The sequence below is a fragment of the Labeo rohita genome, chromosome 2 (genome assembly GCF_022985175.1).
Source record: "Labeo rohita strain BAU-BD-2019 chromosome 2, IGBB_LRoh.1.0, whole genome shotgun sequence".
NCBI lineage: Eukaryota > Metazoa > Chordata > Actinopteri > Cypriniformes > Cyprinidae > Labeo > Labeo rohita.
In genome coordinates this window covers 31613828-31629559 of record NC_066870.1, presented here as the reverse complement: position 1 = coordinate 31629559, position 15732 = coordinate 31613828, and the positions used below count along the sequence as shown (strand labels likewise).

The window sequence follows — 15732 nt, the reverse complement described above, 5'->3', positions numbered from 1 at the left end:
AATGTAGTGACTCTTCAGATGACAAATCTGTTAGTAAATTAGTCTTGACCGCTAATTGAGAAAAACAGCATCACTACAGCAAACGGATAACCTGTAGCTTGTCAAAAATAATAATAATGCAACTGCTAAAACTTTAACCAAGTTGTAATTTTGTAAAAAAAAATAATTCAAGGGGAAAAATGTAGTGGTGCAGCACACTCACCAACTGCAGTAATGAGAGACAGGTGCTGCTTAATTGAGCTGTTAATAGGGCTTTTGCTTATCAGGTGGAAAAACAGAGCCATAGACTTTATGGCTGAAATATCAAGCCAAAATATGCCAAATGCTTTGTGGCATGTCATTAAATCAGACTTTGGATGTGTTATGACAGCCTCAAGGATGTCAGCCTGAAAACAGCAGATTGTTTGTGTATGCAGAGAGATGTGTTTGTGGATGAATCTGTACGTTTTGGTTTGCAGCAACTGATTTAAATGGTTCAAACTGCAAACAGGCTGTCAAAACCTGTGAGATATTTACCTGTCCTTACAAAAAAGTACTGTGGGTGTACCATGGATGGTACCAAATACCAAAATACTGTGATATATACAGTGGTTTCAAAGTCTGTACCTACTAGTAAAATAATAAAAATAAAAAAAGGAAATATAAGAACATTCCAACGAAGGAATGTTGAGTTGCTTCATTAAAGCTTATTGTATTTACTGTATTAAAAGATGTATATTATGTGAAGTAGAATATTATGAGAGAGAGATGGACTGAGCGAACGTGATTACCTGCATCTGATACAGCATTCATTCAGCATTCATTCAGCTCAGTCTCATATTCGCAATAAAATATTAGTTTGAATGTCAGCTGAGGAAAGCGATAGGCTCTGTCCTACTATCCTTTCAAAATATCAAGCCAAAATATGCCAGACCTGAACCAACTCAACTGCTTCATGGCATGTCATTAAATCAGACTTTAGATGTGTTATGACAGCCTCAAGGATGTCAGCCTGAAAACAGCAGATTCCGGTGCCTGAAAACAGCAGATACTGGTGCTTAAGTAGCAATAGCCAACAATACATTGGTTGGGTCAAAATTATCGATTTTTATTTTATGCCAAAAATCATTAGGATATTAAGTAAAGATCACATTCCATTAAGATTTTTGTACATTTTCTACCATAAATATATCAAAACGTAATTTTTCACTAGTAATATGCACTACTAAGAACTTAATATAGACAACTTTAAAGGCGATTTTCACAATATTTAGATTTTTTTATTTATTTATTTTTTTTGCACCCTCAGATTCCAGATTTTCAAATACTTCTCAGCCAAATATTGTCCTATCCTCACAAACCATACATCAATAGAAAGCTATTTGCAAATCTATTTGCTCTGGAACCATATCTAACTGCCCATTTGATTTACCCAAAGATTAGATTTACATCTTGTTTAAGATGTTTAACCATTAGAGACATCAGAGCCAGCGGTAAATTCTAGAGCTGGACGAAGTGAGGCTGCTCTCGGCGGGTTCATGAGCGCTGAACTGCCGAAGACGTCTGGAGTTCACATCTCTGAAAACGTTGAAGCAAATTTTCAAATAGAAGTTATCTTTTTTAACAAACTGCATATTTGAAGTCTAAACAAGTACGTTCTCGCCTAAAAAATCGTAAAACTACATTCTGTGACACAACAGTATTATTTTTTATAATTGTAGAGGATTTGGGCGTCATGACACTCGCCATGAGAAGTACCGCAAGCCAGGGTTGCCAGGTTTTCACAACAAAACCATAGATATGTGAAAACAACCCGTGGCAACAGCGTTAAAGTAGCCCAATTCCGCCGGGAAACAGCGGACTTGGCAACACCGCCGCAAGCGGTGTGATACAATTATATTGGGTGAGTTGTTTTCACTCTAAGATCACACTCTTATCAGACTATAATATTCGAGGACCTGAAAGAACTGTTGTATAAATTAATATACCATGCGTATTAACTGTAAAGGAACTGGCAAAATTTTGTTTGAAGTAGTTTTAGATCCCACCCAGTGCAATACTTATGTCAAATTCGTCAAGTATTGCAGGTCGACTACAAGTTTATGTTGCACTTCAGAAAATACCAGTTTTACCACTGCATATATCAAAAACCAGTAGTACCTTGGTACTCTGAGTTAGTGTAGACAGCATCTGAATGCGCTGTAAGCGTCTGTGATGCCCAGAAATGCTGTAGGTAGGAAGTGCACTAGGTTTTGATTAAAAGAGGATTTTTAGGGCATTAAGTTGAGCTCTGGCAGGGAAACAGCCGTGAGGTGGATACGGGTCAGCGACTCGGATGTTTATGGATTATTATTTTTTCTGCATTAAGTGCAAATCACGTGAGATGAATGTGCAATGACAGTGTCCCGACACCGAGCGTCCTCGCGCAGTTCTCGAGGAACGGACACGCACTCACATTCCTTCATGTAATCGAGCACTTCGTCGCGTTTTTACTGTGTTTTCTTTATTTTTCTTTTGCTTTTTGGTTTGGTTTGTTTCCCAGCGATGGCTTGGCCGTGCATCAGCAGAGTCTGCTGCTTGGCTCGGTTCTGGAACCAGTTCGATAAATCGGATTTGTCGGTTCCGCTAACGATTCAGAACTACTCTGACATTGGGGAACAGGAGGTGCGATCCGTCACCAAACTCGTTTCCACGGAACAGGCGCCCGGCGTCGACTTCGTAACGCCGGATCATGCAGCTGGAGTCCGGCGGCCGCACCGGGGACGGACGGAACCGAGTTATAAACCCCGCGAGGACTACCATCCCCCGGGTGTGCCTTTCCCGAGCGTCACCCAGTATAAACAGGATTACAAACCCTGGCCCATCCCGAAGAAGGATAACTTTCCCTGGATTAGTAACGGAGGGAAAGGCGGCACTTTAACGGATAGCCCGGTGAACGGTTACCCTAACGGCACGAGTCAGCCACGGGCGGACAAACAGGAGCGCAGCGGCACCGGTACCGGCAGCGGCAGGCAGAGAGGAGGAGATCAGCTCAGCTCATACAGGTACTGATGCTCTTTATGCGGAGCTTTTTCTCATGGGAGCTGTTCTTCAGCACCTCTCATCCACTGCAACACACTCACACACTTCTCAACAGTTTGTCATCATCAGCATGAGAAAATGTATTTTAATAATATATTTTACCAAGATCCAACCAATAGGATTTATTTTATTTTATTTTAGTCTGTTTTGTTAGTCAAAAATATTACAAAGAAAAAAAAAATATATATTGATGGATTTCTCAAAATGTTCTAATTTATATTTCCATTTAATTTAAATATTTAATTTACATTTTTTATTTTATTTTAGCAAAGTGAGTAAAACATTCCATGCAATAATATTACTACTAGTAATAAAAATAATAATAATAATCATTACATTTTTTTTTTTGTAATTATATTTTATTCTTTCATTTTAGCCTGTGTAGTGAGTAAAAAATTATTATGGATATTTAATAACATCTGTGTAATCTATATTTTATTTTGGCCTATTTAGTAAGTAAAAACTTTAAAAAGACAAAAAAATATGTATAATAATATATGGATAGATTTCTCAAAATTTTCTAAATATATATTTTAATTTAATTTATTTTATCATAGTGAGTAAAAACTTTGCATAATACAAACATTTCATATAATAATATTACTACTACTAATAAAATAATAATTTATTGATGATTTGTTTTAAAAATCTGTGTAATTGTATTTTATTTTAACCTATGTAGTGAGTAAAAACATTACAAAGACAATAATCTGATTATTATTGTTATTATTATTATTAAATGGACAAATTAATAACATCTATCTAATCTTTATTTTATTTTACTATTTTATTTTGGCCTATTAAGTAAGTAAAAACTTTGAAAAGAAAAAAATATATGTATAATATATGAATTGATTTCTCAATTTTTTCTAATCTATATTTCAATTAAAATAAATGTATTTAATTTTAGCAAAGTGAATAAAAACAATTTAGACAACATATATTCCATATAATAATACTACTACTAATAAAAATAAAAACAATTATTTATTAATGATTTTTAAAAATATTTGTAATCTGTTTTATTTTATTATTTTATTTTAGGCTATGTACTAAGTAAAAACTTTACAAAGACAAAAAAAAAAAAATGATATTATTATTATTATGTGGATGAATTAATAACTAATAATTATTATATAGAAGTATGAATAATTTGGCCTATTTAGTAAGTAAAAACTGTAAAAAGATAAAACAAATCTATATAATAATATATGGATTGACTTCTCAAATTTTAACAGAAGATAAACATTTCATATAATAATATTACTACTGCTAAAAAAAAAAAAAAAAATTATTATTTATTGATGATTTTTAAAAAATCTAACCTAATCGTAATCTATATTTTATTTTAGCCTGTGTAGTGAGTAAAAACATTACAAAGACAAAAAAAATATGTATATTACTATTATTATGTCGTTGAATTAATAACATCTATGTGATCTATTTTATTTTGGCCTATTTAGCAAGTAAAAACACTAAAAAGAAAAAAAAAAAGTCAAATATTATATGGCCATTTTTCGTAACTTTTATTCATGAAATGGACTCAACAACTAACAATATGTAATAATTAATAATTATAATATTATTAATTATTGGTATTATTGTCATTATTTAGTCATATAAGATTTTAATATACACTGGAAGCTAAAACAGTATCTCTGAAATAACATACGTCCTCCAAGAATGAATTTGTGGGTTATATATTTGACTGACATAAACAAGCTTTCACACATTTATCTCTTCTGGTAAACGATTGTACGGATAGAAGTGTCTTTTCTTTGATTCTGGTTTTCTGTGGTGCTGTAACGGGACTGATGTGGTTGTAACAGTTGTGCATTGCAGTGATTTTCACTCAGTGTGGTCACTGTCATGCATTTTTCATCCGACAGCTTGTGAAAGAGCAGAATGAATCTAAAGCAATTACATAAACAGGGAGTTATCTGAGGGGAACAGAATGAATTGATTACAAACAGCTCTCTGTGTTCATCAGCTGTGAATATATGAAACCTTCACTTCCAGTCATTATTCATCCAAACCCTTCCTAGATGCTTTCATTCTGCATGCAGATTTTGTCTTTTCTAAATCTTCACATATAAAGATACGTATATTGAGAATCAGTTTCAGGTTATGCTGAAGTAAATCTTTATTGTAGGCACCTGTTGCTGTGGTTCCACCATGACTTTAACTCGGCCTGACATGTGCTGCTCTTATCTCTGTGTTTGTCTGTCTCTGGAGTCAGGCAGGAGTACCAGCCGTGGTCTGGAGCCCGGCCGTCAAAGCCTGCCCACAAACGGCCCACCTTCCTGGGTACAGCTGCTGACGTGCCCCCGCCGGAGACCAGCTACCAGGCCGCCTTCAGCCCGGACGCGCACAGACAGACGGACGGCGGCGTACCGGAGACCAGCACACATGCGCCGACAGAGAGAGCACACACACACAGGACAGAGATCAGCATGAAACCAGAGGTGAGTGAGACGACAGATCAGAAGAGACGTGGAGAGAAGAGACAGAGATCAGATCCAACAGAGAGCTGATGTGACAGAAAGTTCAACAAAGAGATTTCAGACTAGGCTCAGCAGAATGAGAATGAACTGGAGACTTTGATGTAATCAGCAGGAGACGAATGTGTAAAAACAAGTTTAGATTATAAACGTTTATCATGACCTTTTTATCAACATTTTTATAAGGGAAAGTTGACCCTAAAAGAAAAAAAAAGAATAAAAAATTATATACACTGTACACTACCAGTCCAAGTTTTTAAACAGTTAGATTTTTAATGTTTTTTAAAGAAGTCTAATCGGCTCATCGAGCCTGCATTTATTTAATTCAAAGTACAGCAAAAACTTGAAATATTTTTACTGTTTAAAAAAACAGATTTCTATTTGAATATATTTTAAAAATGTCATTTATTCCTTTGATTTTAAAGCTGAACTTTTAGCATTATTACTCCAGTCACATGATCCTTCAGGAATCATTCGTATATGATGATTTTTATTATTATTATTATCATTTTTTTTCAAGATTCTTTGATAAATAGAAAGATCCAAAGTCAGCATTTATCTGAAATAAAAAGCTTTTGTGACATTATAAACTATACCATTCAAAAGCGTGGAGTCAGTTTTTTTTTGGGGGGGGGAAAAAAATTATTTAGCAAGGATGCATTAAATTAATCAAAAGTGATGATAAAGGCATTTATAATGTTACAAAATATTTCTATATCAGATAAATGCTGTTCTTCTGAACTTTCTATTCATCAAAAAAAACAGTTTTGTGAGCAGAAAATCAGAATATTAGAAATTAGAATATTATATAGAATATTAGAATATTAAAAATTCAGCTTTGAAATCAAAGAAATAAATTACATTTTAAAATATATTCAAATAGAAAACAATTATTTTAAATAGTAAAAATATTTCAAAATTTTAGTTTTTGCTGTGCTTTGGATCAAATAAATTAAATAAAACAAAAACAAATAAAAAAAATCTTACTGTTCAAAACCTTTTGACTGATAGTATACACTTTATAAACATTTTATAAAATACATTATATTTTTTAAAATATTTTCTGTATTAAGGAAAAACTTTAACAATATGGACTGAAATATTTGTAATAGATTTATATCTGTACTAAAATAAAATTTATTAGTATTAGTATTAAAAGTATTACAGAAAAGTAGTACAGAAAATTCACATATTTTTTATTTTTTTAATTAAAGTGTATGATTATACAATAAATGTAATGGCTTGAAATTTGTTAAATTTTCAAACATTCATAAGCAGAAATTCAGAGCCTATGGGGTGAAAGTATATGATGGATTTATCAGAAATATGCAGATTTAATATAGTAATGCAAGCATAAGCATGAATTATTCATGTTTGAGCTGTAAAGTTGACAAAGTCAACCTTTTGAAGTGGGTTTACCTTTTTAGATGAACTTTTTGAAGCTGAAGTTGTTTTTAACCCAGAATAGGTAAGTAGAAATATTGATTTGCGTAGCCTTTTAGGTTAATCTGCGAAATCAAGCTTAATATGCAATTAAATTGCATTGGTTATTTAACACTGCTGTCTTTCTAGGACAAATGCGAGTTTTAGGTCTGGTAGAAGTTGTACTCTGTGTATCGACTAGCGCTGATTCATTGAGGTTATCTAATCAGTGACCTGCCCCATGCCCTGTTACGTCAATCTGTGCCCGTCCTCTCAATAATAATCAAAACTAACTGTGACGCTGGTGCTGAATCTTTTGCACAATCAGTCAGTAAAGAATGCACTAATTGCGATTCACTTAGTCCCAATTACTTACTTGGTAACCCATGCATGCTGTCAAACCTCATGCGTAACCAGTGAGGAGAAAAACAGACAGCTGAAACACACAATGCCAGCAGTCTGAGGCAGTTGGCAAGAATTTTGTGTCTGGTGTCAGGCTTAAATGCCTCTGTTATTGAGTTGTAACTTTTCTTTTCATAACCTTTGCACTGCTCCATTTGTCAAGCTGTCAGATAGATACACTAGTCTGGTGTTTTCTGATGATGGTTGTACAGGTCTGGTATCCCTCTGTCACCAATGCCCAAACCAGGCAATTTGATTCAATTATTTAAAATAATTTTAAATTTAAATATTATTCGATTAAAATAAATGATTTTAACATTTTAAAATACTATATTTTTCAAATTGATGTTTATTTAATTTATACTTTTTAATATAGTTGGATATAATGCAACATTTACTTTTGGCCCAACTTGGGCCAAGTTCATATTAAAAAAGTTTGAGCACCTCTGCTTAATGACTATAGAGATTTTAACAGATATGATTGATAACTGGGCTCTATAATTTCTACAATGCAGAAAACACGGATGGAATCACAGAATCCAGTCATAAAAACAGTATTTGCTGTATAACGCGGAATGTCACGAATTTGGTAAATTTGAGATTAATAAATCAAAAGTAGGTCAGTACAATTAAAACATTATACGGAGTAGTGTATGTGAATTTTAAGCTGCAAAAGACTTTTTAAATATAAATACTGCATGTTCTGAGTGTCTCTGTGTAAATGAATGGCACAGACGTGTGGTTTCGTTTACTACACAAGCTAAAATGTGTGTGACGTTTGCTATTTTTTCAGCCTCTGCTTCTTGAATATACAAACATAATCTCTAGAACTGCTCTGAAAGTCACTTCATAAGCATCTTCACAGGTCTTCACAGCAACCCGTCAACATAAAAGTTTGGTCGTTTCTGTTGCTACCTGATCTATGATGAAAACGTACCTGTGGGAACGTTTTCAGAAGACGCAAATTATGTACCAATAAGTACATACCACTGCAGTTTCCAGAAATTAACATGGAGGCGGTAAAACAGAGAGCACTCGTAATCGTTTCCGTACACAGTTATGATTACAGCTTCACATGTTTCACTTTCCGGATGTAACAAGCTTGCTCGGTAGTTCAGCCAGCACAGAATTGAACTTAGGTTGTGGAATCCTTGGGTGCGAATCCGGTCAAAAATTATTATCGGGTAGGTTTAGGTGTAGCGCAATGGTACATTATTTTAAAACGTCAAAGAGCATTAGAGTTATAGCGCCACTCAACAGTTTCAAGTCAGAACTCTGTAAGGTTGCCAGGTTTTCACATCAAAACCCGCCTAATTGCTACTCAAAATTAGCCTAAAAGTAGCCCAATTTCAGAGGGGTAAAATACACGTTTTTTGGTGGGATTCCCTGGGTAAAATTGGCATTCCAGGGGCTAAATATTGTTTTCAGGTCGCTTTAACCTGCGGACATGAAAAACACTAGGCAATACTGCAGAACTGCATTGACACGTACAAAACCAATGTCACATAAAACGTACCATGTGTATGTTCATCTGTTCCGGACACTCTTCCGGGCACCACTGTTCTAGCGTGGGCATTTCACACCAAATATGTCACGAAACATACATGACGGTACGTATCTCGCATCTTGCGAAAAAGTTTCCGCATCTTGCGGAAAAGAGGTACGTTTTCGTCATGAGACCAGGTTGTTCTTTTGAGAAAAATTACCGGCATAAAGGTCTTCTTAGCGACCAAAATAAAAGTTTGGTTTAACTTGAAGAAATTGTGACAGAAATATATATTTTAATGTAATGATAGTGCTACTACTACTAACAAAATTATTATTAAAACATTATTTTTAAAGAGTATATATCAGAAAAATTATTTACCAGAAAATGTAAATACACAACACAGTTTTAATAAAAATTAGATGAATTAGAGATGCTTTTGATTATCAAAGTTTAATGAAACCATTGAATTTGAGAAAAAAAAAAAACAATTCATAGGGCCTTAAAAATATAATTTTTCAAAAACGTTTAATAAATTGGTTTCATGATTTCAGTTACAAGTTTCATGATTTCAGTTACTTAGGTTTTTTTTTATTTAACTGTTAAAATGGAGTCTAGAAAAAATAACCTTGAATAAATGGAACAGAAAATTTTAAACAGAAAAAAAACAGAATTTTGAAAAAAAATAGGACCTTAGAAAACGGTGAACATGCAAGTTTGGCATTCTATGAAGTAGAGACGCAGACTGTCTTTGAAAACATATCAGAAGAACCATTTTTCTACAAAATTATGCTTAAGTCATCATATATTTGTGAGGTTGATTTTGTGAGTATATGTGTGTCTATGTGTGAGTGAGCATACTGGATAGAGTCTGGTACATTGGAGACTTGCGTGACTAAGCCAGCTGGCATTATTTTGTCCGTCCCAAGGGTTTAACTCACCCACATCCCATCCTGCCCTCCCGATCTCCCTCCAGCTGATGCTTTAAATTTAATTGTGAAAGGCAGACTGACTGTCCACACTAACCTTTTTAACTCTTTAAGTGACCACTTTTTTATTTTACCGTTTTTGTAATGATTATCAGTTCAGTAGAAGCTTAACGAAACCAAGAAAATGTAAGCATATACATATGCATATACATACAGCATATATATATGCTATTGGAAAATATAGAGTAACAACAGACCTCAATTACCAGAGTTAATTTAATAAAGCAGTGTTGCCCAAACATTTTAATATGATGGGACCAAATCTAATTTGTTTGAGGGCTGTGGGTCAAAAGTAGATGTTGTATTATATCCAACTGTATTGTATTAAAATGTCTAAATAAGTAAACTCTGCTGATGAACTGAGTTGGATCAGTGTTAGATAAAACAATTCCAAATGCATGAAGCAGGACTGAGAAACAAATCAAACCTGCAGAGGTTTCACAGCAAATAATTCCCAGGGTTTCATAAGTTATAATAACCTTAAATGACAGTTAAACATCTTATATAAGCTTTCAAGTTTCCCAGACAGTGTACCCAGACAGTTTCCCATACGTCAGCTCTCTGTCCTGATGATGGTCAGCAGTCTTTGACATATGACAGACAGAGGACGAATGAGGCCATGTTCAGAATGGAATATTATTGTACTGTAAACTGCATTAAAAGTATTACTCCTATGTTTTGAATGATAGTGAACTGACTAACATTTGAATTATAGTTTATATACTAGTACTGTGCAAAGTCTTTCATAAAATGTAACACCCACTTATTTCAGAAATTTGATGTTTCCAAGGTCAAATTTGCATATTATAAATAACGCATTTCCAGCATTAGTATGTTAGAATGTCATTGTGAAGACCTGAGGTGTAAACACTGTCTGCTTCTGCTGTTAGGGAGTCTGTGAGGCTGAGGTGTCGAGTTCTTATTCTAGAAACACTAAACGGTGTGAGAGTGTGCGAGTGTGAGAGAAAAAGATTTAATAGATGATAAATCTCATTTTCACTCCACCGCTTGGCTTCTCACATAGCAAGCTGGGTTTTTTTTACCCCTACAGTAAGGATTAGATGTCTTCTAGCCAAGAGAAGGAGACAGTCTGAGAGAGAGACAGAAAAAGAGACAAAGATAGATGGAGGCAAAGTGGATGGAAATTATGTACTATAATATGAGACTTGGACAAGTACATCGCTAAATCATAGTAATTTGAAAAGAGTATGCTAGGTGGGCAAATGGATACTATTTCCAGTGCGTTTTAAAGTCTGATGGTTTTGAAGTCTCATAACACTGTGTGGCACAGAAGATATCAGGAGTGTCCATGACCCGATGCTTATTTTTCAATTTCTTCATATTTTAGATGAAAACTGTGAATGTAAATTCAGCAACATATTTTTTCCTTTTGTATGATGGGGTCGGTAATTTTGTTTGAAGAAATTAATACTTCAAAGGTCAATGTAAAGACTTTTACATTGTTACAAAAGATATCTGTTTTTAATAAATAGCTCTTTTGAACTTCCTTCCAAAAAAAAAGAAAAACAGTTTTACACAAAAAATACAAAGCATTGTTAATTATACAACATTGTTAACTAGATAAAAAGAGTTTGTAGACAAACTATAAGTTGGCTTGAAAAAGCCTAGCCAGAAAGTTTGAAGTAATTTTAAAAGCTTGAGGTTTGATGGTTTTCACTTAGAAATAGTTTAAATTTAGTAGTTGTTAAAAAAAAAGTTAAAAAAACAGGTAAAACCAGTTGATTTAGCAAAAACAGCTACAAACCAGCTAAAACCATCTGATTTAGCAAATAAAAACAGCTAAAAAACAGCTAAAACCAGTTAAAACAGCTAAAACAGCTGATATAACAAAGAAGAGCTAAAACCAGTTGATTTAGAAAATAAACAGCTAGAAACCAGCTAAACATTGATTTAGCAAAAAAACAAACAAAAAACTTAATTTAATGAAAACCAGCTGATTTAGCTAAAAACTAAATAAATAAAAACAGCTAAAAACTAGCCAAAACTAACTGATTTAGAACAAACAAACAAAAAAAAAAACAGGTAAACAACAGCTAAACTAGCTGATTTAGCAAAACAACAACAACAACAACAAAAAACAGCTAAAATCAATAGCTTGTGCCAAAAATACAGATAAAAACCAAGTTAATTTAATGAAAACCAACTAAAAATCAGCTGATGTATCGAAAACACAACCAAACACCAGCTAAAAACCAGCCAAACCCAAATGATTTAGAAAAAACAGTTAAAACAAAAAAAAAAGAAAAAAAGAAGCTAAAAACCAGCAGATTTTTCCAAAAAAGCTAAAATCAATTGATTTAGAAAATTATTAAACAAAGGTTAATTTAGCAAAAAAAAAAAAAAAGCTAAAACTAGTTTATTTAATAAAATAAACAGCTAAAAACACGCTGAAACCAGTTAAAACAGTTAAAACCAGCTGATTTAACAAAGAAGAGCTAAAAACCAGTTGATTTAGCCAAAAAACACACAAAAAAAAACAGCTAAAACCAGCTGAAACCAGTTAATTTAATAAAAACCAGCTGAAAAAAATCTGCTAAACCAGCTGATGTATTTGAGTTTGAGTCACGGCTCGCAGACTTTTCCCGGTCCCGTCCCCTACCCCCTTCTCCCACTTCACTTCCTGTCTAGCTACTGTCCTATCCAAAAGGCATAAAAAAGATTTCTAAAGGATCATGTGACAATGAAGACTGAAATAATGATGCTGAAAATTCAGCTTTGCATCACAGGAATAAATTATATTTTAAAATATATTAAAATTGGAAAGAAATGTGATTAAATACTATTTCACAATATTACAGTTTGCAGCTTTAGTGAACACAGAAGACCTGCAAAATATTACAAATTCACCAACCCCAAGTGTACATTTATTTTATATTTATACATTTTTTAAATACTTTGACAAAAAGTCTCTGATGATTTTAACAAAAATATGCTTTATGTGACAGGAGCAGAAGACTAAGCTGTCACCAAACCCATCTGCCGTCTTTCAAAGCAAATCCAGGATCTTCAACATATGATCCATCTACGCTCCCCACATAAAGAACCACATTCACATCTGATTCAGCCTTTCACTAGAAGAGGAGACCATTTTAAAAAAGAAGAATTGTCGAGAGACACCTGAATGTTGAGAAACTGAGTTGAGTTATTCTGAGAGACTAGGAGAAGAACGCCTGAGGGTGAATAGAAATGGGTTCAATGCGAGAGCCTGTGAAAAGCAAAATCAGTAAAATGGAATTCTCTAAATCATTCCACTGAGGAAATGACAGAACCAGAGGAATTTTGCTGGAAATTTACACACTGTAAAATCTATGCAAGAGAATGTATGCTTCAAATGTCAACCACCTACTAGAAGGATATGTTTGTAATACACTTCAGGTTTAAGAGTGATAGAAAGATTGTGTGTGTTTGAGACTGGGAAAGTTTTCAGGCCTCAATTTCTGCTGACCTTGCCCTATCCCAGCTGAATGAATATCTGCATGTTTCATAATAGTTTTATGAATTGACTGAATATGCAACATTTAAAAAAAAGGAACAAAATGTAATCTGGAAACTCAAGTGTCTGAGTGTGTATCCTGTGCAAAGCCTAGTTAATGACATGATTTTGTATATAGTGATGTTGGTCTGCCTTTATTGATCTGTTAATGTCTGCCTGAGGACGCCGGGTGCTTCTAATTGCCATTTTCTTGCTCCAGACCCTGCTAGCCCTTTATGAAACCCACATAAAGACTGAAACATTATGAATCTTTCACTTTCACTGAATCGGGGGCTGTCCAAGTTTTTTGTAAATTCGGTTTAGAGATAAATGGGGAAAATACTTAAGACAAACTATTTAAATAAAAATGGCATTCTTTAAACTTGCTTCCACATTATTTGACTGAAAGCTGATTAAGTAAGGGATAATGTGCATCCAGCCGGTTGTTACCGCAGAATAAAGCCCGACAGACTTATCAGCAGCCCGAAGCGATATGAGTGTAATAAGTGTATAGAAGGACTTTATTTTGCGATAACAACCGGCTGGACGTACATTATCCCACTTATTACACAGCTGCTTGCCACAAAAGTAAATCATTTAACACGAAACACTGATCTGAGAGGTCAATATTTGACCGCAACGCTTCCACGAGGACAGCAGCAAGTTCAAACTAGATTGACATGTGAGGGATACAGTGCAGTCATAGCACATTACATGACATTTCACCACATGAATAATAATGGCGCTAAAAGATACTGATTTTTGGACGAAAAGAGTGTGAGAGAGTGAGTCCCAATACCAGGATAACATAATTAAATAATTGTGCACATAATATTGAACTGATTCTTAATTTTATTAGCGAACCAAACGCAAAGCTTCCACAAAGATAAAATGTTCCCAGCAAGCAAACAGTGCTGACTGCAGTTACCCAGTTGAGCCTGTGTTATTAGCTTTTAAAGGCTGTTATGGGGAAAAACATACCTTTGGAATGTGGTGACTGACCAATCAGAATCAAGTATTCCATGTAGCTGTGTAATAAATCAAGCTAATCTTACACATTATTGCAATATAAACAATTTACACTGTCATAAATTACCTCTACGCTGTCATTAAAAATCATTATTTGTTGATTCAATTAAAAAAAATAAAAATTGGTAAGCTGTAATAGCTGTGTGAACAAACTCAGTAGGTTTTAGTCCAATGCAATAACATTAATTTGCATTTTTGGGAAAGTACTGATGTTTTTTAGCTTTGCTTTTTTGTAACCCGAATCATTTTGACCCAGAGAGAATTTTATTTTTTCCAAAAATCCAAGTTAATGTTAGCTTTTTTATCAGTGGGCTGGGTTTGAGTTTCATGGTTCATTTTAATATATGCTGTACATGCTTGCAATTAGATTTGATTCTGATTCTATTAGATTCAGTATCGATTTTGGCTATATATACATATACATATATATACATATACATGAATATACATATATTAAAGGTTAAAATTATAATACTAAACTAGTTAACTTTAAATTACATTATATTTCTACCCCAACTCGCTTTTTGAAATATAATCATTTATATGGTGGCTATCATAAAAACTTTATTCAGATAACCTTACTGAAGAAATTATGATAATGTTATATGGTGCATATAATTAGCAAAATGCTCCTCTCTATAGTTAATTTTTCTGGCTTACTAACGAGTTTATGATCACCGAATTTTTTTTTTTTTTTTTCTGAGGTAAATGTGACGTAACGTGACACATTGTTTACAGCTATTATATTGACATATTTCCACGGTTGAAACACTGATTGAGCTATTACATGAGACAGGAAACTTAACGTACTTCGATAAAATGTACTCTTTCTCTTAACATACCTTCCGATGTTTATTGTTTTGTTCGTGTTGTAACCGTAACAAAGCGGAGGAAGGATCGGTTGACGTGCACTTCCCGCTTCCAGAGGCACTACAGCGCCAAAACTGCATTTATTGTTTTAATAATGTAATAAAATGGACAGAATTTAAAATCTGAGACGTTGTTTCATATCAAAAGCAACCAATCACAAGGCTACTGCGATTTATTGGATTGTATCCATGCTAAAAAGTTCGTTCATTAAAGGAGAAGTCCACTTCCAGAACAACAATTTACAAATAATTTACTCACCCCCTTGTCATCCAAGATGTTCATGTCTTTCTGTCTTCAGTCGTAAAGAAATTATGGTTTTTGAGGACAAAATTTCAGGATTTTTCTCCATATAATGGACTTCAATGGTGCCCCGAATTTGAACTTCCAAAATGCAGTTTAAATGCAGCTTCAACGGGCTCTAAACGATCCCACCCGAGGAAGAAATGTCTTATCCAGCGAAACAATCGGTCGTTGTTTTCA

General features: G+C 33.9%; 1 protein-coding gene across 1 annotated transcript; it reads left to right on the top strand.

Annotated features, from left to right (window-relative positions):
• The first annotated feature begins 1757 nt into the window (after window positions 1-1757).
• On the top strand, window positions 1758-13739 carry map6d1 (MAP6 domain containing 1). Its single transcript, XM_051129508.1, has 3 exons — window positions 1758-3023; window positions 5300-5525; window positions 12827-13739. Exons 1-3 carry the CDS (start codon window positions 2524-2526, stop codon window positions 12896-12898), a joined length of 798 nt encoding a protein of 265 aa, XP_050985465.1. The 5' UTR covers window positions 1758-2523; the 3' UTR covers window positions 12899-13739.
• Window positions 13740-15732: the final 1993 nt, after the last annotated feature.